At 56.1% G+C, this 24,214-nt stretch overlaps 1 protein-coding gene across 15 annotated transcripts in view; it reads right to left on the bottom strand.

Annotated features, from left to right (window-relative positions):
- The window catches only part of LOC101941679 (SRSF protein kinase 3-like), a 76,156-nt gene that overhangs the window by 37,614 nt on the left and 14,328 nt on the right, over positions 1-24,214 (bottom strand). For 9 of the 15 annotated variants that reach the window (XM_065552795.1, XM_065552794.1, XM_065552790.1 and 6 more), the window contains 5 exons: positions 22,818-23,420; positions 15,773-15,920; positions 12,764-12,905; positions 12,489-12,597; positions 11,607-11,694 (listed from right to left, as the gene is read on the bottom strand). In XM_065552795.1, the coding sequence (XP_065408867.1) occupies positions 11,607-11,694; positions 12,489-12,597; positions 12,764-12,809 (243 nt within the window). In that variant the 5' untranslated portion in view covers positions 12,810-12,905; positions 15,773-15,920; positions 22,818-23,420. Of the gene's footprint in view, positions 1-11,606; positions 11,695-12,488; positions 12,598-12,763; positions 12,906-14,000; positions 14,216-15,772; positions 15,921-22,817; positions 23,421-24,214 lie in introns of those variants that run through there. The other 6 variants (XM_065552799.1, XM_065552801.1, XM_065552792.1 and 3 more) reach the window with 6 other exon arrangements.

The following is a 24,214-nucleotide window of genomic DNA, read 5'->3' as shown; positions in this document are numbered from 1 at the left end:
TAGATATCTAAACCCCCAAAGAGATAAATACAGGAAATGGAAGGAGGGGCATGGAAGACGATACGAAGGCAAAGCTGCTCAATGCCTACTTTGCGTCAGTTTTCTCACAAAAAAATAATGTGTGACCAGACAATTAGCAAAAGTTACCACAAACAATGAAGAGGAAGGGATGCAGATTGGGATGAGTAAAGGACATGTCAGAGATCTTCTGACCAATTTGAATGAATTCAAATCAGCGGGGCCTGATGCTATTAACCCAAGCGTACAGAAGGAATTAGCTGAAGAAATTGTGGAGCCCCTGGCAATAATATTTACAAACTCATGGATGACAGGAGAGGTCCTAGAAGACTGGAGAAGGGCTAACGTTGTGCCCATCTTTTAAAAAGGGGGGAAAGGAGGAGCCAGGGAACTACAGACCAGTCAATCTGACTTTGATACCTGGGAAGCTACAAGAGCCATGTATAAAACATTCCATTTGTGAATACCTGAAGGACAGAGGGGCGATCACCAGCAGCCAGCATTGATTTACCAAGAACAAATCATGCCAAACAAGCTTGAGTTCCTTCTTTGACAGGGTAACTGGTTTGGTGAATAGGGGGAATGCAGTGGACATAATATACCTGGACATCAGCAAGGCTTTGGACACAGTCCCACATGACATTCTGAAAAATAAGCTGGAGAAAAGCAGGCTCGACAGAACTACCGTTAAGTGGATACATGATTAGTTAAACAACTGCAAACAAAGAGTCACTATTAATGGAATGATGTGGGGTTGGTGGGAGGTCTCAACTGGGGTTCTACAGGGATCTGGTCTGGGTCTGGTGTTGTTAACATCTTTATTAATGACCTAGATGCAGATATAGAGAGCAGACTGATCAAGTTTGCAGATGACACAAAGCTGGCGGGGGTGGGGGGAGGTTGCCGATACTTTGGAGGATAGATCTTAAAATTCAGAGGGACTGTAGGGGGCCGTATTGGCGAACCGGGAAGTGGGCGGGCTCAGCCGCCCACTACGAAAGGCCCCTCCCCCAGCCCAGCGGGAGGGACCACTGGACCCAGTACCAAATGATTACGGGGGACAACTAATAAAAAAACAGGGAGCAAGGTGACAATCATAGGTTCAAAATCAGGGAACCAGATGGGGACACCGAGCAGAGAACCCCGGACAGCGCCCACTGCTCCTCGAAAGTGGCAAGGGAGCCAGCGGACGCTGCCCAGTGAAACTCCGCCCGGAGACGTGAGACCAAAGAGGTACGGAAGTAGGCCCCACAGTCGCAGAGCACCCCCTCGTCCAACATCTTCTCCCTGGTATTATAGATGGTGAGTTTGGCCAGGGCCAGGAAGAGGTTGACGAGGAGGTCCCGCGACTTAGTGGGGCCACGAACAGGGTGCGCATAAATAAACAAGTGCGGGGAAAAGTGTAGCCAGAACCTCAACAAGAGGTTCTGGAGAAGCCGGAAAAGGGGCTGCAGCCTGGCGCACTCAAGGTAAGCGTGTGCCAGGGTCTCCCTAATGCCGCAAAACGGGCAGGCCTCTGGAATAGGGGTGAACCGCGCCAAGTACACGCCCGTGCTCACGGCCCCATGAAGGAGCCGCCAACCAATGTCCCCGGCGGGCCTCGGAACTAAGGTGGAATAAAGGCTGGCCCACCGGGGCTCCTCACCCTCCACAGGTAGCAGATAGTCCCTCCACTTGGTGTCGGGGCGGGACACGAGGGTGAGGTGATGCAACGTGTGGAGCACGAGCGTGTACAGGTGGTCTCTGGACGCGGTCCGAAACCGGACCGGCTGCAAAGTGTGCAGCCGGCTCGGATTATGGGAACGGGGGAGCCGGGGGGGCTCACGGAACAAGGGCCCGAGAAAAAGGTCCGGAGGGCCCGGGGTGAGGGGTGGGCGGGGAGCGCCCTCCCGCAGGGCCCGCCACAGGAAGCCGAGAGCAAGAGGTGACAATGCAGCGCCCACCTCCTGGAGTACACGCAGAGGGGTCGCGAGGGTGGAGAGCCCCATGCGCCGACCAAGCGCGCGGGGATCCACCCAGTCCCCTCTGGTGTAGTCCAGGAGGTCTCCGACCCTGGTGGTTTCCGCCAGGACCAACCTCCGGCTCACCGAGGGTGACTCCGCCACCTGCACACGGAGATCGGGATTGTGCAGCAGGGGCTCCGCGAGGAGATCCACACCCTCGGTGGCCACAGTGGACCTGGTCGCCGAGAAAAGCTTCCAGGTCCGGAGAAGGTCCTGGTAGAAGACCGGCAGCTCCGAGAGGTCTCGCGGAAGACCTCTCGGGTGAAGAAAAAGGAGCTGCCGGTCGTATCGGAGTCCTCGGAGGCGGCGGAGAAAGGCGTGCGCTAACGTGCCCCATGCCGGACTACCCGCACCGTAAAGGAGCCTCTGCAGGGCCTGGAGGCGGAAGACATGGACCTGGCTACGAAGGCAGACCAGGCCCTGTCCCCCCTCCTCCAGGGGAAGACTCAGAACCCCTGCAGAGACCCAGTGCAGTCCAGGCCAGAAGAACTCCAGGGCTATCCTCTGGAGCCTGGCTAGGAGTTCCGGGGCCGGGCTCAGGGTGTTGAGCCGGTGCCAGAGCATGGACAGGACGAGCTGGTTCAGCACCAGCGCCCTCCCCCGCAGGGAGAGACACCGGAGTAGTCCCGTCCATCTCCGCAACCGCCCACGCACCCTGGCCTCCAAATCCAGCCAGTTCTCCGACGGAGAAGGATGCGTGGCAGAAAGATAAACGCCTAGATAGAGCAGCGGACCCGCGCTCCACTGAATGGCTTGAAGCGCGGGTGGGAGGGAGCCCGCCTGCCAACCGTCCCCGACCACCAGGCCAGAGCTCTTGACCCAGTTGACCCGGGCGGAGGAGGCGGCCGAATAAACGGCCTGGCAGGCCTCCACCCGCACCAGATCCGCTGGGTCCTGGACCACGAGGAGCACGTCGTCGGCGTACGCCGACAGGACCAGCCGCAGCTCCGGCTCTCGGAGCACCAACCCTGCCAACCTCCGACGGAGGAGGCAGAGGAAGGGCTCGATCGCCAGAGCGTACAGCTGGCCCGAGAGGGGGCACCCTTGCCGTACTCCCCGCCCGAAGCTGACCGGCTCGGTCAGGGTCCAGTTGAGCTTGACCAAACACTCCGCCTCAGCGTACAGCACCTGGAGAAAGCCCACAAACTGGGGCCCGAAACCGAACGCCCGCAGAGTGCCCAGGAGATACCCGTGGTCCATCCTGTCGAACGCCTTCTCCTGGTCCAGAGACAGGAGGGCGAACGACAGACCATCCCTACGTCCCAGCTCCAACAGGTCCCGGACCAAGTACAGGTTGTTAAAGATGCTCCGGCCCGGGACGGTGTAGGTCTGGTCGGGGTGGACCACGTCCGCCAACACGGACCCCAGCCGCAGCGAGATGGCCTTCGCTACGACCTTATAGTCCGTGCTGAGGAGCGAGACGGGACGCCAATTTCGTAAATCGCGGAGGTCCCCCTTCTTCGGCAACAGGGCGAGCACGGCTCGCCTGCACGAGAGAGGGAGGACCCCGCCCTGCAAGGACTCGGCCCAGACGGTGACGAGGTCTGGGCCGAGGACGTCCCAGAACATGCGGTAGAACTCCACGGTCAGCCCGTCCATGCCCGGAGATTTGTTAGTGGGCATGAGCCGGAGGGCTGCCGAGAACTCGGCCAGAGAAAGAGGCAGCTCCAGCCGGTCTCGGTCGCCCACGCTGACCGTCGGGAGCTCGGTCCAGAGCACCCTGCGGGCCTCGGCGTCGGTCGGATCCGGGGAGAAAAGAGCGGCGTAGAAGGCTCTGGCCCTGTTACGCATCTCCTCCGGATCCGTGAGGGGGACGCCGTCCTCCGCCAGGAGGCAGGTGACATGCTTTTTGGCCCCCCTCCGTTTCTCCAGGGCGTAGAAGAAGCGGGAGCCGCGATCCATCTCCCGAAGGAGACGGATGCGGGATCGAACAAACGCGCCCCGGGCCCGGTGGTCTTCCAGGGCCCGGAGCTCCTCCCGCTTCTCCCGGTACGCCGCGCAGAGGGGTGAATCCTTGGGGCCGGAGGCCAGACGCCTCTCCAGCTCCAAGACCTCCCGCTCCAACTGCCCTATCAGCGCATCTCGCCGCCGGCTGGCGCCCCGGGCGTAGTTCCGGCAGAAGAGCCGCGCGCGGACCTTCCCCACGTCCCACCACCGCCGCGCCGAGGGAAAGGCGCGCCGCTGCCCCCGCCAGGCCAGCCAGAACTCCCGGAAGGATGCCACGAAGCCCACGTCCTCCAGCAAACTATTATTAAAATGCCAATAGGCCGGCCCCGGCCGCTCGGAACTGAGAGAAGCCGTCACGGTCACCAGATGGTGATCCGAGAACGGGGCCGGTCGGACGCTGGAGGCATGGGCCCGCGCCAGATGAAAGCGGGACAGATAGATCCGGTCCAACCGGGAGTGGCGCGACCGGTCGTCCTCCACCCGGACATAGGTGAAGGTGGTGTCGTCGTCCGGGTGGTGTTCGCGCCAGACGTCCACCAGGGAGTGATGGTCTACGATCTCCCTGAGGACGCCCGCGGCTGCCTGGGAATTTTCAAGCCCGGAGCGGTCCCGGTCCTCGAGGGTGGTGTTAAAGTCCCCGCCCAGGACCAGGCACTCGCGAGAATCCAGAGTGCCGAGGAAGGCCGCCGCCCGCTGATAGAAAGGCACTCGTTCCAGGCCCGCGTTCGGAGCATAAACGTTGACCAAGTTCAGAACCAGCCCCTCCACACGGGCCCGGACGTGCAGCAGGCGGCCCGGCACGACCTCGGCGACCCCCAGTACCTCAGGCCGCAGCCCCGGGGAGAACAGGGTGGCCACCCCAGCCGAATGGGCGCTGAGGTGGCTAAAATAAACCTCGTCTCCCCACTCCAGCCGCCAGCTAGCCTCGACGGCCGGAGCCGTGTGGGTCTCCTGCAGGAAAATCACAGAGTACCCCCCCTCCCGAAGGAAGGAGAGCACCTGGCTCCTGCGGAGACCCACCCTACAGCCCCGAGTGTTCAGCGATGCAAAGGTGGTAACTGTCATGCGGAGGGCTGGGGCAGATCCTCACGGGCGGAGGGACCATCGGCCCCCAGCGGGCCCCGCAAGATCCCGGTTTCGACTCCGAAGGTCAAAAGGGAGTCGCGGAATCTGCGGGCCCGCCGATAGGCCGCGATGTCCCGCCGGCCGGACCCCCGCCCCTCCCCCAAAAGCGCCTGCACGGCCCGGAGGACGAGATGGAAGTCCCCCCAGCGCTGAAGGGCGAGCTGCACCTTACCCTGGGAACCACGGGAATCCGATAGAAAGAGGCGCAGCTCATCCCGCAGCGCGGAGGGGGAGGCAGCGGCCAAGCCGCCGCCATCCTCCGGCGGGGCCCCTGAAGGGTCCTCGCAGCCCACAGTGACGGACATACAAGGGGCCGAGTTCCGGCGCTGCTGCGCCGGGCAGCCCGTCCCCATCCCCGGCAAAGGAGAGGGCGGCTGAGGGAACAACACAGCCCCCACAGTGGCAGGAAGGGGAGACACGAAAACCGCCCCCTGAGGGTTGTCTGCAGACAACGGAAATGCGACAACCCCGGGGGCGGCAGTAACACCAGAGGTGGCAGAAAGAGACACCTCGGGGACAGGATCTGGGGCAAGGGCGGGAGTAGGGGCGGGGCTCGAGGCGGGAACAGGAACTTGGGCAGGAGAGGGGACAGGATCAGGGACGGGAGCGGGAACGGGCTCCTCATCTCCCGCTGCCAAGCCGCTAGACTGCGGCTCCCCTCGGCCAAGGTCAGCATCCGAGGGGACGGAGGCAGCAGGGACAGGGGAAGCCTCAGGGGCAGGAACGATGGAAGGGGCAGGATCGGGGGCAGGAACCGGCCGCTCAGCAACGGCTGTCGCCCCGAGGGGCTCGGCGGCCGTGCACGAGATGGTAGTCGCGGCCGGGCTGGCAGGTAGGGCTAAGGGTTCTCCCAGGACTAAGTCGGGAGCGGCAGAGTGGGGCGAGGAACCGGGAGCAGGAGAAGGGGGCGGGACTAAGCCAGCACCCGGATCGGGGCCCGCTGGCGGAGGGTCGTCCTCCCCCTGGGTAACCGGGGTCAGACCCAGGGCCTCGATCTCATCGAAAATGGAGGCGAAAGCGGTCCCCTCGGCCCCGGCCACCTCCCCGCCAGTCACAGGGACAAAGGCCGCCCCGGCATCGGCAGCGGCGGCGGGGGGCACAGACGGAGCAAGGGCCGGGAGAACCGCTGCTGAAGCCTCCTCAGGCGTGGGCCCAACAAAAGGGACAGAAGTTTCCCCAGCCGCTGCCACGGCATCCACGGTCTCCATGGCCGGCACCTCCTGCTGGGCATCGTCCGGGGGCGCGGAAACAGAACTAACAACGTCGGCCCCCCGCGGCATCTTTCGGGGGGCCTGCTCTCCCTCCTCATCAGAGGGGAGGGAGAGAGCCCGCGACCTGCGGGCGCCGCGCTTCCCCCGGACGGTCACCCAGCCCCCCAAGGTGGAAGAGGAGGTGGAGGGCCGGTCAGCAGGGGCGGGGCCAGAGGGCAAGGGCGATGGCTTCGGGGCTCGGGGCGGCAGGGGCGGAGGGACAGCAGGGGGGAGGGAAACCTCCCCCTGGGGCGGGCCCTTCCCTGCGGCCGGCGGAAGCCGCCCCGCCCCCTCCTCCACATGCCCCGCCGATCCAGGGTCGACGACGGCAAGGCCCGCCCGCTCGGCCGTCTCCGCGGCCAGAGCGGGAACCGCGGCAGAAGGAGGAGGGGCGGCGGCAGCAGCAGTGTCCGAACCGCTAGGGTTGCCGGCGATGACAGGGCCGGCACCCTCCCGGGCCCCGGGGGTCTCGGACGCCCCTCCAGGCCGGGCCAGGGGACAGTCCCTCCGGACATGCCCCTGCGCCCGGCAGAGGAAGCACCGGGCCTCCCCCGTCGAATAGTGGACCCGATAATGGGCCCCCCGGTAGGGCACCAGGAAGGACCCCTCGAGCGCCACTCTGGCACCCGCCGCCGGCGGCAGCTGGAGCTGGACCTGCCGGCGGAAAGACAGGATGTGCCGGAGGGCGGGGTCCTTACAGCCCAACGAGAGAGGGCTCAGAATGGAAATGGGCTTCCCCAGGGTGGAAAGGGCAGGCAACAGAGCGGCGTTGGGGAGGTAGGGCGGGACGGAGGTCAAGAGCACCCGTACGCCCAGGTCCTCCAGGGGCTCCAAGGGGACAAACACGCCCCCCACCGCCAGGCCTCTTTCCACCGCCTCCTGCGCGGCGGCCTCCGACGCCAGGAAGAACACGGCCTTCCCATACATTTTGGAGGCCGCCACGATGGCCGTAGGCCCCACCACCCTCGCCAACGCCCGCACATACGTTTCAATGTGGGGCGAGGCAGGCACCAAGTGGCAACGGACGCCGTGCCTCCTCGTCAGCGAGGGGAAGGGGCCGCGGTCACCAGGGATGGGTCCGGAGGCGGTGGTCGGGGCGGACGGCGTGGCGGCACGCAAAGAGGCGGCGGCCACCTGGGCGTATGCTCTGGGGGCCGGAGGTGGAGCGCCACCAGAGCTGGTGGAAGGGACGGCAGGAGAGGGAGGGGCCGCGGCCGGTGTCGGGGCCGCGGCCGGTGTCGGGGCCGCGGCGGGGATTGCAGCCCCGCCCGCAGGAGGCTTGGCTCCACGGGCGGGGCCCTTGCCCTTCTTCCTCCCTTGGCCCTTCCTGCCGGTGGAGGGGGCAGCCGCGGCAGCGGCGGTGTCCAGGACAGGGCCAGCCGAGGGGCCGGCCACTGGGGCGGACGGGGGTTCAGGGGCAGGGGCAGGAGCAGGGGCAGGGGCAGAGTCCCCCGCCATTACAACCTGCAGCCGCTCCTCCCCTCTAGGCAAAAGACAAAACGAGGGAAAGGCAACCACTCCCCCCCGCTAGGCTGCAGGCTGGGGAGGAGGGTGCCAATGGAGAGGGCACACAGGAGCGAAAAGAGAGGGGTGGGGCACAGGTACCAAAAAAAAGAAAGCCGGCTCCCCCGGCTACACTGGGGCGGGGGGGGGGACTACAACAGTAAAAGGGGGGGTGAACAGTGCAAAAGGGGAGGGGGCAACAAAACGGGGGCACAAGCGCGCGCGGGGGGGCGAAGGGGGGGGGGTGCACCGGAGCAGCGGCTCGAAAACAGAATGGAATGTCCAGCCAGCTGCAGCCCAAGGACAAGGAGGGGTAGGAGGAAAAACTCCAGCCAGCCGCAGCCCAAGGACAGGGCCGGGAACACAGCCAGCAGGCTAGGAACCGAGGGGGGGGGGAATGGGCACCAAAAAAATAAACCGAAGGGGCTCAAAAGGAGGGGGGTAAAGTAGGGCCAACTAATATAAAGGGGGCTACAGGGAGGGGACCCCACCAGCGAAACGTAGTTGGGGGGCAGGAGAAGTCCAGGGCGGGGGAAAAGGTGCACCCACAGCGTTCGCGAAGCGCAGGCTCTGCCGTTCACTGCTGCAAGTAAACAGTCCCGGACGATGGAAATGGCGGGGGGAGCAAACAGCCCCGCCGAGGGGCGAAAAGCAGGTCCAGGTGGCACGCGGGGCGGTGGAGGGGTTGTCGGCAGCTGTCGGCGGTGGGGGTGGTGGTAGAGGGGGAGCAGATGGACGAAGGGGGGGGGCACCGCACCCCCCCCACACCCCCTTCAACAGTCCGCTACGGGGGACGGGATAGCAGGCTCCCAAGTCGACCTCGGAGCTTCCTGGCAAGCGACGGCTTCCAGTCCGAGGAATTACAAACGAGAGGCTCAGTACCGTCCACACTCCTAACGCGACCGGGGGCACCACCACCCCAGGAGCAAAGATGGCAAAGTCACTCAAAACACAGTCCTCAAACAACCCCCTCCACAATCTCCCGAACCAGGGACGCAGTCTCTTCGCACTCCGCGACGGAGGCAGCGGCTCCCACACAGGAACAGCAGCAGCAGCGAGCGGCAGTCAGCCGGCCGGGCAACCGGCCAGGCAGGCAAGCAAGCAGGCAGGTGGGCCCCCAGATGGTATCGGTGTTGGCGTTGGGGGGCCGATGCTTCTCCCTCCGGAGGCGAGGGCGAGGGGGGGGGGGCAGGCCGGCAAGGCCCCCCCCTCCGCACTCACTCACTCACTCACGCAGCAGCAGCGGCAGCAGCAGCAACAAGGAGAGCAGCAAGCAGCAGCTGGAGAGGGCCAGGGAAGGACGGAGGGAGAAGGGACCGTAGGGAGCCAGGGTGGCTGCCCTCCGACCCTGAGGGTAAAGGGCCTTTCCCTCAGCCTGAGTGGGCGGGGCCAGCCCAAGCTTGCTCCACCCCCCGGAAGGGGAGGGGTGGAACAGGAAGTATAAAGGGCGGGGCCCTTAGCTCAGTTGGAGCAGCACCAGGGAGGGAGGCAGACGCAGACCGTGGGCTGCTCCCTTCAGACCCTGCTGCCACTCCAGGGGAGGCCCTGGACCAGTGGAGACCTCACCTGGAGGACGGACTGGGGCTGCCAGGACTGCCCGCGGCCGAGTACCCAGAGGAACTGGAGGAGCCGGAGGGGGAGCTGGAGCTGCCAGCAGCCGAGTACCCAGAGGAGCTGGAGGAGCCTGAGCGGGAGCTGGAGCTGCCAGCAGCGGACTACCCCGACGCACCGGCGGGACCAGAGGGATTTGGACGAGCAATCGGGTAGGAAGTAGCCCAGGGACAGAGCTGCACAGTGGTGAGTCTGTATTGCGGAAGGACGCCGCTGATCCAGTGGCGGGACCCTCGTCCTGCCACTGTCAGGGCCCTGGGCTGGAACGCAGTGGTGTAGGGTGGGCCTGCGTTCCCCTACCCGGCCGAGCCACGCCGGGACCTTAGCCGGCGCTCCCCTGCCTGAGGGGCGCGCTACTGACCTTAGCCGGCACTCCCCTGCCTGAGGGGCACGCTACTGACCTTAGCCGGCGCTCCCCTGCCTGAGGGGCGCGCTACTGACTCTGGCTGGCGGCCGCCCCGCCGCTAATTCCCCGCTGACGGAGGCGTGACCCAGGCCGGCCAGTGACCTCATAGCTCCCCACCGCCCCCTAACGGGTAGGTGGGTCGACGCAGATCACAGGGACCTTGATAAATTGGAGAACTGGACTATAGACAACAAAATGAAATTCAACAAAGACAAATGTGAGGTGCTACGCTTAGGGAAGAAAAAACAAATGTACAAATACAGACTGGGGGAAAACTGGCTTGGCAGCAGCACCGCTGAGAAGGATCTGGGCGTTGTGGTGGATCAAAGCCTCAACATGAGTCAACAGTGCAATGCTGTTGCAAAAAAAAAAAAAAAAAAAAAGGCAAATGCAATTTTAGGTTGCATTAACAGAAGTATCCTTCTATTCAGCGCTGGTTAGACCTCAGCTGGAGTAGTGGTGTCCAACTTTGGTCACCAATGTATAGAAAGGATGTACAGAAATTGGAAAGGATCCAGAGGCGAGCGACAAAGATGATCAAAGGGAAGGAATGCAGCCATATGAGCAAAGGCTGAAGGAACTGGGTATGGTTAGTTTGGAAAAGAGGAAATTAAAGGCGGGGGGAGGGGGGATCTGACAGTGGTCTTCAGATACTTGAAAGGCTGCCACAAAAAAAAATGGAGAAAAGTTGTTCTCTTTTGCCACCAAGGGCAGAACAAGAAGCAATGGGTTCAAACCATAGCATAGCAGACTTAGATTAAAGCACAGAAAAAACTTCTTAACTATAAGAACAGTAGGACAGTGGAACAGAGGCCTCGGGAGGTCGTGGAAGCTCCTTCACTGGAGGTTACCCAAAGGAGGCTGGAGCCACCTGTCTTGGATGGTTTAACACAACGAATCCTGCACCTTGGCAGGGGGTTAGACTAGATGACTGTTGCCGTCCCTTCTAGTCCTATGGTTCTATGTTGCCGATGCTGCCATCATCAATACCAGACTCAACAGATGCCCCATGGCCAAAACCAGAGGCAGTTAGATGGACTGGCACCAGGAGTCCAGAAGGAGCTGCTCGTTAGCACTTAAAAGGGCTGTTTAACACGTTGAAATGCTGGGTGAGGAGAAGATCAATTAAGGACTCATCTGCAACACTACACCTCCCTGCCAGGCGACCACGCTGGGTCAGACTCGAATGGTGCCAGCACTACTAAGTCACATTAACAATGAACTATATACAATAAATTCCTAGAGAAACTGAGGAAAAAGCATGTAAAGTAAAGCACCACAGAATGCTCAAACTCTAGCCAGAGGCAGTGAGAAGGAACAGAAAGGGGTCAGGGCGTCGCTATCCTTAAATAGCTAGGGGAAGGGCCAGAGCCACAAGGCATGAGCTCCGCCCATAGGTACCGTTAGGCAAAGTTCTCCAGCTTCAGTGCACTGGGCACATGCACACCTGAGTGGAATACATGTCTGCTCCCACTCAAAGAAGAACAGAATGATCACTAAACATACCAGAAATAGAACCCCTGGGGTGGAAGGTTGTTTCAGAAGCAAATGCTGGACCTGAGGCTCTTTTCTACATAGAGTTTGATGTGTTCCCCCTGCTGCCAGCCAGGCTCCCATCAGGCTGAGACCTGTTAGAGGAGGTGGACTAGTACTGCAGAGCTCTGAAAACAGCTGCAATCCCCACAGTGCAGAAACCGAATGAGCCAACACGCTCCCTGGAGTGCAGCCAGGGAAGGTACATACACACTGGAGGAGAGAGATTTCATCCTGGGCAGCCTCAGCAAAGCTCTCCCCACCCTTGGCCACCTTCACAGCTACACGCCTCTTCTCTCTGTGAAAGGAATCACACCAGCAGACCAGTGCACAAAAGTTCTGTCCAGCCCAGTTTCCCATCATACAGCCTTGAGGAGTCTCCATGTCTTTCCTTTCCCTGTAGTGACCCACTCTAATGCCTGTGCTCTGTACTGAGAGAGGCTGCCCTACACCTCTCCTCTGCCTCTAACATCCCCACCCTCATACCTTCCACAAACAGCAGGGTGGAGACCTGTATTCATCTCCCTCTGGCAACTAGTACTTTAATCTTAGAGCTCCATCGCCCTCTGGGAGCAGGAGAGGTCTGGCCAGGCTGAGATAGAGCATATTATAAATCAGAAAAGTAAATATAAAGGAAGACCTGTCCCCTTCAGGGCCAAACACGAATCCAGTAGGGTTTCCTGCAGGCACAGCTCAGCACTGCAGACTACAAAGCATTTCACCCACCAATGTCATCTCGCTTCTCTCTAACCTAGGCTGTTTGCCTAGTATTCAAGCACCAGCTCCCTTCCTAGAGACGCTTCCCCTCTGATTCTTGCTGTCAGACTCACTTCAATGGAGCCCTCTTGTAATGGCTGCTTGGGAAATAATGCCTCACAGCTGACCTAGCTCTGCTGATCCCCTCCCACCACCACCCAAACACCCACATCCCTGCCTTCAGGGTGGGCTATTCCTCTGGGCTGTTCCTTCCTCTGCCCAGATAGAGAGGGTCAATTCCTCCCCTTTTCCCCTGGATGGACGCTGAACATCCCTTTACAGCCCCATTCTACAGAGTTCCCCTCCCTTTGGAATAGTCTCTATTGTGCTACTCACACCATGTCCTGACACAACCAGACTGTAGAGAAGTAGCCACAGCCCAGCTTGTGCACCACCTGGTATCTTCCACTGAATGTGTCTCCCTTCTGCACAGGGTAGTAGCCTCCTACAGAGATGGATCACCAATAGCCCCATTAGTGGGACAGGTCTTCAAACCATTACCAAACAGAAAGAAGGACTGACCTCAACAATTCAGCCCAGAGTCTACAAATCTCCCAGGCTGAATGGCAAGGAGGTTTGGGTACCAAACTGGTAGCACTCCCTGGACTCACCTGCACAGTACTCTGCAGGGTCCTCCTGGCATCCCCACCCCTCCATGCCAGAGGCTTGCTGCAGTCCTCAGGATGAGCAGGTGAGGGGGAACAGGGATCTGACACTTGGCGCAGACACAGCCCGATCTTCAGCATTTTACTCCTGTAAATAGAGTTATGTATGTGCATACCTGTTGGTATTTCAGCCAAGCACCTGTGCCCTCCCCTCTGCAGCTTACCTATTCTTCTTTTCAGATCTCATCTTTGACCCCTCTCCCTCTCCCCTCTACATCCCTTGTTCCTTCCCCTCTGTTTCCTCAGAATTGGATCTGGGTGATGAAAATTTCTGGCATTTCCTGAGGGATTAGAGATTATTTTAAGATTTCAAAATAGGGGGACATTGAGATGACTCAAGCTGAGCAGAGCTCCTTGCTGGGTGCAGCTAGAACAGAGAGGCAGGAGTCTCAGGTTTATTGCTGCCTTGCTCGGATTTCCAGAGGATTAGTGGGGATTGAAGGAAAGGGCCAGGCATTCCTTCTGACAAGCTCCAGTGCTGGCCTGGCCTCCTGCAGAGAGCGCACAGATCAAGCTCAGCAGAGGGGGGGGGGGGGCAGGTCTCTAATGTGCACACAGTCTAATTGAGCTGCAGATTCTCACATTCTATTTTAGTATTAAATAGTCTCTATGCATTAGAAACTCCAGTACTCTGCAGCCCAGCCCAGGACAAAAGCTAATTGGCTATAACTCAGATTATTTTGAAATAATGCTTCAAAACTCTGCGAGACCACTGTTTTTGGCACACTAGGAGTCAACCATTTTAAAAATAACACCCAACATAGCAATTCATGCTAAGGATTTGTCTGTGTAGTGGCCATCTGGCAATTTTCACTAACTTGAATCCTAACAAATGTGATATTAGTTAGTCTGATTAGATTATTAGTATGTTAGAAATATTGCCCTTAAATTCTGAGGAGTTAGTTTGTGAAACCCAAGGGCTAATCTACACTTGAAATGTACTAGACTAGTAAGAGTGTCCATATGAGAATTTATCTGGAATAACTATTTTAGAATAATTACTGTATTCTAGAATAGCTATTCTGGTATTACCAAGGGTAGGCAAGCAATAAGAGCATTTCCCCAGCAACTCTGGAATGGAATTGTGGCTTCTTCTGTCATTTTTGGTTCTTCAGCTAAGAGCGTTTACCACCTCCTGCTCTTCCTTTGTTAGCAACAAAGCTGCCTTTAAGGACCAACTTACAACGTGTAGTTGCATTTCTTGTTGATGCTGGGCGAGCATGGGGTATGTATGAGCAGATTCCCTGGCCTGTGGCTACACTTTTGTAAAGGGAGTCTGGGACTGCAAATGTCTCCACTGCTCTATTTTCCCATACCTGTGGCTGAAGCAAGGAAGAACAGGTTAGGATGCAGCATGAAAAGGGACTGTGGCTGCCTCTAACCCACTTCCCTTCTTAGTTCTGTAACTGAAGTGTAATGCATTACCTCAAGCCTATGTCTCTTTTTAGGTACAAAGTTCCAGAAGCCCCCATCCTTCACTTGTCACTCTCTTGTAAATAACTTTCCATGACCAGATTCATACCAATGTAACACTGAAATCACTGGAGTGATTCCTAGTTTGCACTGGGGTGAGTAGAGTGGGCCTGTTCAATCTACTGCCATGCTCATAGAGCATCACAGAGCCCTGCCATCTATCTCCTACCATTCTGATAGGGCATTAAGGAGCAACTACCAGAATGATTTGATGTCTGGAAACCATGCCTTATAGATGAAGATTCTCACATATCTCACTATTTACATCACTAAAAAAAAGGTTAAGAGGTACGCAATGCTCTAGTAACAAGCCCTACACAGGGTAGATGTTGCTGATAGTAATCTCTAATCTAGCAGAAAAAGGGATAACAAGATCCAGCGGTTGGAAGCTGAAACTAGTCAAATTCAGACCAGAAATAATGATGCACATTTTGAATAGTGAGAGTAATTAACCATTGGAACACATCACCTAGGGCTGTGGTGGCTTCTCCAGCACTCAAAGTGTTTAAATCTAGACTACGTATCTTTTTATAAAGAGATGTTATAACTCAAACATGTTATGGGATAAATGCAGAAATCACTGGGTGAGGTTTTCTAGACTGTGTTATGCAGAAGGTCAGACTAGATCAGGGGTGGGCAAACTACGACCCATGGGTGACATCTGGCCCCACCAGCCGATTTTATCTGGCCCTCGAGCTCCCACTGGGGAGCAGGGTCTGGGGCTTGCCCTGCTCCCGCACTCGAGCCGGGGCGGGGGGGGGGGAAGATGCAGCTCCCAGAAGCAGCGGCATCTTCCCCCTCTTACACCCAAACCCGTCATCCCCAGCCCCATCCCAGAGTCCGCAGTTCCAGCCGGAGCCCTCACCCACCCTGCACCCCAACCCTCTGCCCCAGCCCGGAGTCCTTCCTGCACCTTGAACTCCTCATTTCTGGCCCCACCCTGGAGCCCGCACCCCCAGCCATAGCCCTCATCCCTTTCTGCACCCCAACCCCAATTTTGTGAGCATTCATGGCCCAGCATACAATTTCCATATCCAGATGTGGCCCTTGGGACAAAAAGTTTGCCCACCCTTGGACTAGATGATTCTATTGGTCCTTTCTAGCTTAAAAAATAATCTACAAAAGGAGCAGCAGTGCTACATTGCTGGAGATGCTGTCCTGCACAAGCCAACAAGCTCCATCTTCCAGTGTCCCAGAGTGGCTCTAGGGGCAAGCAACCCTTCTCCTGGGTTTGCGCCATTTGCAGGCACTCCTGGGAGGTACACAAGGATCCCTGGCATACTCAGTTTGGGAAGATGGTTGTAAAGAGTAAAGCAGTTTAACCCACAGAGAGCAGTAGATTCTTCTCTCATGTGTGAAAGAGAAATATGCCAGGACACAACTGGGCAGGGCTTTCTAAGTAAGCATCCCTGCACGCCTTGGCACATGCAGTAAAAGCAGCCCCTTGCAGATCTAAATACCATTGATTCGTGAGAGACTTACCATGTAGTAGCTCATGGAGGCAGAGCTCACGGCTCTACTTGAGACCTGGGGCGTTCAGGAGCTCCTGGAAGTGCGATACCAAGAGCTCCTGCTTTCCTTTTTAGTCTGGTTTAGATGGGAGGGGTGTCCTTGAGTGGAGCGAGTTCCTCTGCAATACCGGAGGTATGTGGTGAAGAAAGGGACATGGGATCAGATCACAGCAAGGCCCCTGGAAACAGCACTGGCTTCAGAATAGTTAGAAGACCTTGGACAGCTTGGGATAGGGTCATTTTACTGTACTCATAACTTTGCACCTGTTTTAACAGTTTCCTGCTTCTAACTCTCTCCTAGCAGCAAGTCTATCCAGCCACAAAGTAAACCCTTTGAAAGCTCCCTGGAGGCTATTTATAGATAGGGTGACCATATTTTCCTATGCTGAATACGGGACACCTGGTAAAATTACTTCTATTCAAGTTAGTTCAACGGCAATCAATCAGAACTATGCAGTACAAACATTCAAATTAACATCAAGTTGACTGAGCCTGTTAAAAAGAAATACTGCATAGTTGGATTCTTTATATTTATCTTATCTTTAAGGCTTTAGGGTTCACATGGGGAGGGATGACACACACACTCCTACCCCCTCAAACTCCCCCCCCCCAGAGGGTGGGTGACCAACTGACCCTCCCCTCCCTGCCTGGTGCTCTCCACCCTCCATGCTTGGCTGGGCCCCCGGTATGGACTCTCCTATCCCGGTACCTGGTGCGGCGTCTTCCCAAGGCAACACATGGAGGGGGGGCACGCAGGGTCTCTTGCCCCCCGCTCTCCAGATTTCTGCCAGGGTTCACATCAGAATGTGGCCAACAGCAGCCTTTTGGCACTGTGCCGGAGGGAAGGGATGGGAGCTGCTTCCAGCTGCAGGGGAGCTGGGTGAAGAAATTACCTGGCCCATGTCTTAGTAGAGGTCATCCCCCCCCCCCCCCACACCAGCCCATGTGGCTAGAAGCAGGTGGGCCCTTCCTGCCTGCACAGTGTTGAAAGGCAGCTAACACCTCCAGGCTGCTGCTGGCCACCGACATAACCCAACCGCCTCTTGTCCCCTGGCTACAGCACAGGCAAGAAGGGGTTAATCCCAAAACCATGCACCATGGCCCAGGGAACCTGACTGCAGGGGTTTCAGCGAACCCAGCCAGAGAGGTGGCTCAGCAGGGGAGAGTGTCTAGGGGATGGACCAGCCCCAAGCTCCTCGGGACAGGACCTGGGGCAGGTGAAGAGGGTGCTAAGCCCCTGCCCTGGGGGCTGCTGTGGAGCATGAAGATTCAGGGTGTGAACAGGCTGGAAATCGCTCCTCCCTGCCACTCCAGAACTTAGCTGAGGGGTGGTGCGGCATCCCCTTTGGCACATGCATGGCTCAGCACCTCCTGGCCAGCGACCCGGGCCAGAGGGTCTTGGGCTTTCCTGGGGCGTTAGCCCAGCCAGAGGCAGTGGGGGAAGGAAGGCGCCTGCCGGCCAGGCCGAACACTCCAACCAGGGGCTGGTTCTCTGCACAGTGCTGGGAGCTGGACGAGACCCACTGGGGGGGATATGGAGGAGCAGCGGGGCTGCAGGGGTGAAGGAGCATAGCAGAGAGAGGACAGGAAGAGGGGGAACGTGTAAAGGGCCAATGGGTGGGCAGCAGAGGCGACACGTAACTGGCCACCACCTGGCGCCTGCTCACACTCATCAGCCACCGCAGCTTGCAGTGCGCAGCTAGTGCCGGCCGGAAACGGGACAGGGGAGGGGGGACAAGGCCTTGCTGGCTGAGAACTGGCACGCAGTGGGGGCTGCGCTGACAGGCCAGCAGGGGAGCGGCTGGCCCTGCATGCTGCATCTTCGTCCCGCCACCAGCCTTGCACCCCCACCCCCATCGGTGGCCACGGGACCAACCCCACTTCCCACCCCCGGCCCTGGGCGGATGGGCAGCTGGTGAGCAAGGTCCCGACCAGCAGCAGGACCCACCAGTTCTGATGGAGGAGAGACAGAAAATACGGGACAATTTGCCCATTTTTAAGAAAAAGTCAGGACATCTGCAGTAGGGCTTAAATTCAGGACTGTCCCTTTAAAAGTGGGATGTCTGGTCACCCTATTTATAGAACAAAGTTTACAGCTTAGCTGAGATGGAAATACAAAATCTTTCCTCAACGCTGAACAGCTCAACCCCAGGGGTCATAACACACACAGCTCAACGGCAGTCCTAGTGTGCACAATGAGCAGCAGACATGGCCTTTCTAGTAGGCCCCTCTCTGGGTTTTGCCTTGCTCCTCCTTTCTCTGTGTGGGGACAGCACTCTCTGGAATATGCAGCTCAGGAAACATAGGCACCAACTCTGTGGGTGGGCAGGGGTGGAGTCAGGGCAGGGCTGAGGGGGCACGAGCACCCACCGGTGCCAGGAGAAGTTGGCGCCTATGCCAGGAAGTGTGAATGGAATTGTCTGTGCAATTACTACCGTACACATCCCAGAACCACACTCCCATTTGCACTTATGTGCATGCACAAAAAGCTGGTTATGCAGAGTTCCAACAGTGGCTCTGCATCTTTTCTCTACCACACCCTGTCTTTCAAGTTTTGCAGGACTTTCCCCGCTGGTGTACCAAGAGATTGTGCTTTTAGATGTTCTTGCAGCACCTTGCAGAAAAACCTTGGAAGGGGTTTATAATTGCCGTAAAATTCACTTCCCCCAATTGAAATAATTAGAGTGGTAACAGTATCAGGACCCTTTGGGCTGCATAAAAGAGTACTTAGTTTTAAGATAAAGGCTTTAATTAAGTAGAAATTAATGATAATTTAAATTGAGAAAATCCAACATGGCTGACCAAAATGACGGATATAGGGAAAGGGTAGGGGAAGATTCCATCTCTGAGAGATACAATGTGAGGTAGTAGGAAATTACATTTCCTGTGACATACTAGGAAATTCCACTTCCTGTACGGAATGACTCAGCAAAAAGCCCTAAAATCCAAGATGGTGTCGGGGCGGAGCTTAAAGATGATGTCCAAAGAGGATGACCTACAGGTACATGTGACTAGAAGGGGCTTAAAGCTAACATCACAAAGGAGGAACTGGGGAGGAGCTAGAAAGCTGATTGGCTGAAAGGACTGAACCGTGAGAGCGCACACCGTATATAAGGGCAGCAGCCAATAGGCTGAGCTGGGTTCAGAGCTTAAAGAACAGAAGCTGCCGCCACCTGCAAGCAGCAGCAGCAGCAAGAGAACCCTGAGGTTGCCCTGGCAACTACTACCATAAGCAACTCAGCCAGCAACAGCTACCACACAGCCTCAGCAGGCAGCATTCGCCTCTGCCTCCCTGGCAGCACCCGTCTGTAGCAGAGCAGCAGATAACCATCACTCTCAAAACCAACAGACTCCTTGACAGAACAGAAGGACCTCTTAGACCAGAGGTTCTCAAACTGTGGTCCGAGCTCCATTCAGGTGGTCCGTGGATAGTTCCCTCTAAGGTGCGTGCCTGGGCGGCTGCACACAAGAAAATGAAGGGCCACCTACCTAATTAGTGGAGCCGCGCAGGTGTGGCTTCACTAATTAGGTGCCTGGACACTGGAGAAGGCTCACATGTAAGGTAAAGTGCTGGTTGGGAGGGGGGGGGGGAATAGGGGGTAGGTGCAAGGGGGCAGTGGGGTGAGAAGAGGGAGTGGGGGGAATTTGGGATGTGCAGGGCTGCGGCAGCCAGAGAAAGAGGCGACTTTCCTCAGCTCCAGGGCTGCGGTTGCCAGGGAGAGACTCTCCCCGTCCTTCCCAGCCCCAGCTTAGGGGCTGCTGAGGCAGGGGAGAGAGGGAGACACGCCCCCTCTCCTTCCTAGCCCCAGCTCAGGGGCTGCTGTGGTGGGGGAAAGAGGGCACATCCATCGCATTAGAAAGGTAAGACTACTGATATTAAAATATGAGTTTTGTGCTTTTATTTGTAGAACAAAAGCTTTTTTTTTTTAATAGCGCTTTTATCCAAAGAGCTTTACAATAGTTAACGAACGGTACAAACAACACTTGGAAAGATCATTAAGTGGTCCGCCGAGACCCTCAGCAATTTTCAAGTGGTCTGTGGTGGTGGGGGGGGGAAGTTTGAGAACTACTGTCTTAGACGATCAGAGGGAATTGTGGTGTCTGTGTAAGCCTAATCTTTCTATTTACTATCCAAGAGTGTATGGGTTTCACCTGTAAATAAAGATGACTGCCTGTGGTTTGAGTGAGATCTTCCCCTATTACCCATCTGATAACCGCCTGGCCAGCGCTTACTGGATGTTAAATGTTAGGATGTTAAGTGTGAATAGTTAAATGTTAATCAAATGTTAAATGTCTAATGATAGGTATTAATGTGGATGTCAAGTAATTGCTTTTAACTGTGACTGTACTCGTAGGTGTACAGAGGCCACGCATATTTCATTGTATTAAGTATTGTATTACTAGAATGAAAAACTCTTGTGTATGAGGAATCTCTCTCTCTCGCTCTCTCATTTATTTAATTTTATTTTTTTATTTATTCATTCATATATATGCTACGTTGAAACTGCTATATTTATTTTAGGTGTGTGTTTTCTTACATAGTTTCTTTTATTTTGCTGCGCCATTATATTACATGTAATCCTATTGTTTCCTTATGTTCTATGCCTTCTTTCTTCCTTTATTAAATTTCCTGTAACTTATCTCCTTTTTTAATAAAGATTATTTCTGTTCTCAAAGAACTACTATTTGTGGGCCTATCCTTGAGCAGAGGGCTGTACCCACGTCCTGTCAGGGGTCAGCAAGACTAGCTTGCTCTGGGGAGCCCTCTGCCGGTCAGAGACAAGCTCCCTGGTAATACTCTGGCAATTCCTTTAGGGCAGAACACAACCGTGGTTACCCTTTTTTGGAAATTAAAAGCGCTATTGTAGGTAACGTAATTGGCTTTTGAAATCTTAGGGGAACACTAAGAGCTCTCCACTCCTCCTAGACCCTCAGTCTTTGTATTATTCAACAGGTAAATCTTAGATTATGCAGCAAAGCTCCTTATTTCAGTGAGTGGGCTACAATGAGCTCTGCAGTACTAGGCTGCAATATTAACTGCAAAATCATTCAATAAGATGTGCTGTTCCTACAAGGGAGCAGTAGGGGGCAGGCTGTCATGAGAGGCAGTGGGGGCATCTTAAGAGGCTGGCAGGGATAGCAGCGCATTAAGAGATGTACAGCTGGGGATGGTATCTGACATGGCCCTTAGCTGGCCAGAGTTCAGGCCTAAAGAGTTTCAAGTGTCAGCCACCTCCCAGAAAGCGTATCAGCCCCTCTACCCCATGCTGTTGCAGGTCCCCCTGCTCTTCAGCCAGCTACAGTTTTCCCCTCCTGCAAGCTCCTATATAGCAGCCGACAAGCTGAGGGCTGGAAAATGGATTTGGTTTTATACACCATCCTGGCAGAAAGAAATTGTGGGGCCCTTTATACAGTTGCATAATCACATTCTAGAGGGCCCTGCTCTGAGCTCTGGGAGACCCACATCCCTTGACGCCCTACCTATTCCCCCAGGTCCTATAGCAGCTAGTATTTGCAACAGGAATAACTGCAAACAAGGGTATGAAAATGACATCATACATCTTCCTCCCCCATTGTGCACTGCCGCTTTTCAGTAAAGCTGGACATTCTTTGGGTCCTTCTCTCTTCCAGGGACCCACACCTGGATCTTATTCCTAAATCTATCTTGCTAATGCTGCACAAGCTCACTTGCTATCTGTTGGGGAAATCACGGGGGAGGGGTTATCACCTCCTAAAATTAGATCTTCCAGCTAAGCCACAACATTGCACAGGGAGGTCAGGCTGTGAGTTAGAGAGTAGGTCTTCTCTCTCCTCCCCCCCAGCCCCGCTGTTGTTCTGTGACCTCTAACCCTTCTTCCTCCAGCATTAAGAATAACTGCCAATGAAGATAGAGAGTACAGTGAGGAAAATCCCTATGGGGACTGGCTCACTCCAACCCCACTAGAGAAATCCTCACTCCTAATTTGGAGCTGGGCCTTGCCAAAGAGCCAAACATCCTGGACTGGCTACACCCACAAGGGGCACACAGACAGGCCTGCAGTTGTGATAGAGAGCCCCCCACCATGTGACTCAGATGAGGAAGGTCACTGAGGCAGGGGGCAGAGCTCCCCCACCTTGTGGCTTGTGTTTTCTTAAACACTCAGGCAGCCTTTGCCTGTATTTTAGTTTGAATGAGGACACAGTCACACCCCATGGCTCTCTGCACCAGCCAGCCACACCCCTAACAGCCCCCACCTCCTGTCAGCTTGGCTCCAGGGCACTGTTATCAATTAGTTGCAATAATTTTACAGTATTTACATAAAAGTCAGGCTCTGCCCCTGACCCAGCTCTGTGGCCAAGACAGGCTATGAAGACTCAGATCACATGTCCTGGTTGTACTGACACTTGGTCCAGGCTCTGCCCAGGGATCTGAGGCAGCCTTAATACAGGGAAATCAGATCCAGTGAATCCAACAGGTACTGGCACACTCTGGGCTACACTTCCAAAAGGGCTCCCCACCCAGCAGCTCTGATTCTCCTCCATGGAGCAAGGACAGAGGGTCACCATTGTTTTCCATGGGAGCTGAAAATCTGGCCTTTTGGAGAGTGGGCTGGAACTGATTCTTCTGTCCTCTACGCACACTTCATGGAAAACAAGCTGCCTGACTCAAGTAAGCAAGTAACGTGGGATGGGAGTGAGGACAGGAGGCAGAAACTGATGGAAGTGCAGCAAGTGACAGGAGGTGAGAATGTGGTGGCAGTGAAGTGAGGGACATGAGTCAAAGGGGCATGTAAAAACAGATCCAGCTGCTGCAGATCAGTAGGGGATGGCAATGGGTCAGTGACCACCTTCCTCCCTGCCTTGAATCACCGGTGCTCCAATACTATAGTACCTGGGCAGGTAGATGGAATGGAGAATCACAGCAACTCCCCAGTGCCTTCCTTTGGGCCAGACAGTATTTTGACAGTAAAAGGTCTGACTGCAGGTAGGAGCCTGTATGCACATTTTTGTTCCTATAACACTTGTCAAACTCATACCTGAACGAGAAACGGAGGGAGAGGAGCCGCTTCTCCCCTTCTCTCCTCCTGGCCGAGACCAGCTCTCTGAGACCTGCTGTAGCATGTTACCTAGCAAGCTCTTCAGGGCAGGAGACAGAGCTCTCCTCTCCTCAATGCACGCTGGAGCTACAGGCATGTTCCAGAGTAAGAATCACCAGCAGTCTCCACAGACAGCAGCCTCTGATCCGTTCCTGGATGGGGCTCAGATTAGGCCACAGAAAGGTAAGATGCCAACACAAAATCCATCTCTCTTGTGGCTTTGAGGAGCTGATGACGAAAAGATGAAACAGCGTTGGCTCCTCTCCCCATTGTCACTTTGTCCTTGTGGGTACAGGTGTAGACTGGCCAGACTTCCCGCGGCTACAGGCCATCCTGCAGAACAAGATCCTCATACATAAGGTAGCGCTTCAGTGGGGTTGGGAGGTCAAATCCCCTAATGGCTTCAAGCCTCTGATGCCCAAGGGTGGTTCGGATACGCAGGTGGCTGAGGTGTTTCAGGGAGCGCGGCTGTCGGCAGCAGGATTCAATCCAGGATATCAGTGCAGTTTGTGAGACCAGACGCTTAGGGGTGGCTCCTGTCTTCTGAGATAAAAAGAAAGCAGCTGGGGTCAGGCTTTGTTCTGGATGAACATCATCTGATAAACAAACTGAGGAAGGAGAGTGGGGCTAGAGGGCGAGGGCAGGGGCTTGTGGAGCACAGCTGAGGTAGGGAAGGTGGGGTGGAGCTGAGGGATGAGGAAGGCCAGGGGGTAATTAAGGGCTGGTGCTGTGAGAGGCCACATGAGGTCGAGCGAGCAAAGTCAGCGTTTAGAGTGAATAAATACTCACGCAGAAGGGTCTCAGCCCGCTTGCTTTGACTAGCAGGGAGGGGGTTGAAGCCTAAGCACAGCACGCTGGGAAAGGGTGGGGTGGGGTGAAGGGAGTTGCTGGGGGCAGAGGACGACTGTGCATGTGAGGGGAGTCGCTGGGACATCGCATGCTGAGAGGGAGGGGGCAGGGGACGACTGCCTGTCCGAGAGGAGTTGCTGTGACGTCCCACGCTCAGAAGAGGAGTGGGGGACGACTGCACATGTGAGGGGAGTTGCTGGGACCATTGAACTTGGTGAATTTCAGCATGAATTCACACTAAAACGCAAAAGGAACACCCTAGAATAAACTTACTGGGGGAATATTGGTAACAATAGTAGGTACAACATATTTTTCAGATAGAAATGTGATTCTTCAAATGAATTATGTCATTGTAACAAGGTAGGTAAAGCCCTTTGGGATGGAAGGTGCTGTAGTAGTGTTGGATGATGGAACAATTTAACAAGTCTTGATTTGGTCCTAAGGGGAGCACATGATCTGGTCCAAGAGGTGAATATAGCTGGACTGCT

The sequence above is a fragment of the Chrysemys picta genome, chromosome 7, assembly GCF_011386835.1.
Source record: "Chrysemys picta bellii isolate R12L10 chromosome 7, ASM1138683v2, whole genome shotgun sequence".
NCBI lineage: Eukaryota > Metazoa > Chordata > Testudines > Emydidae > Chrysemys > Chrysemys picta.
Note: the sequence above shows the minus strand (reverse complement) of the source record. Positions and strands in the feature narration are given on the sequence as shown.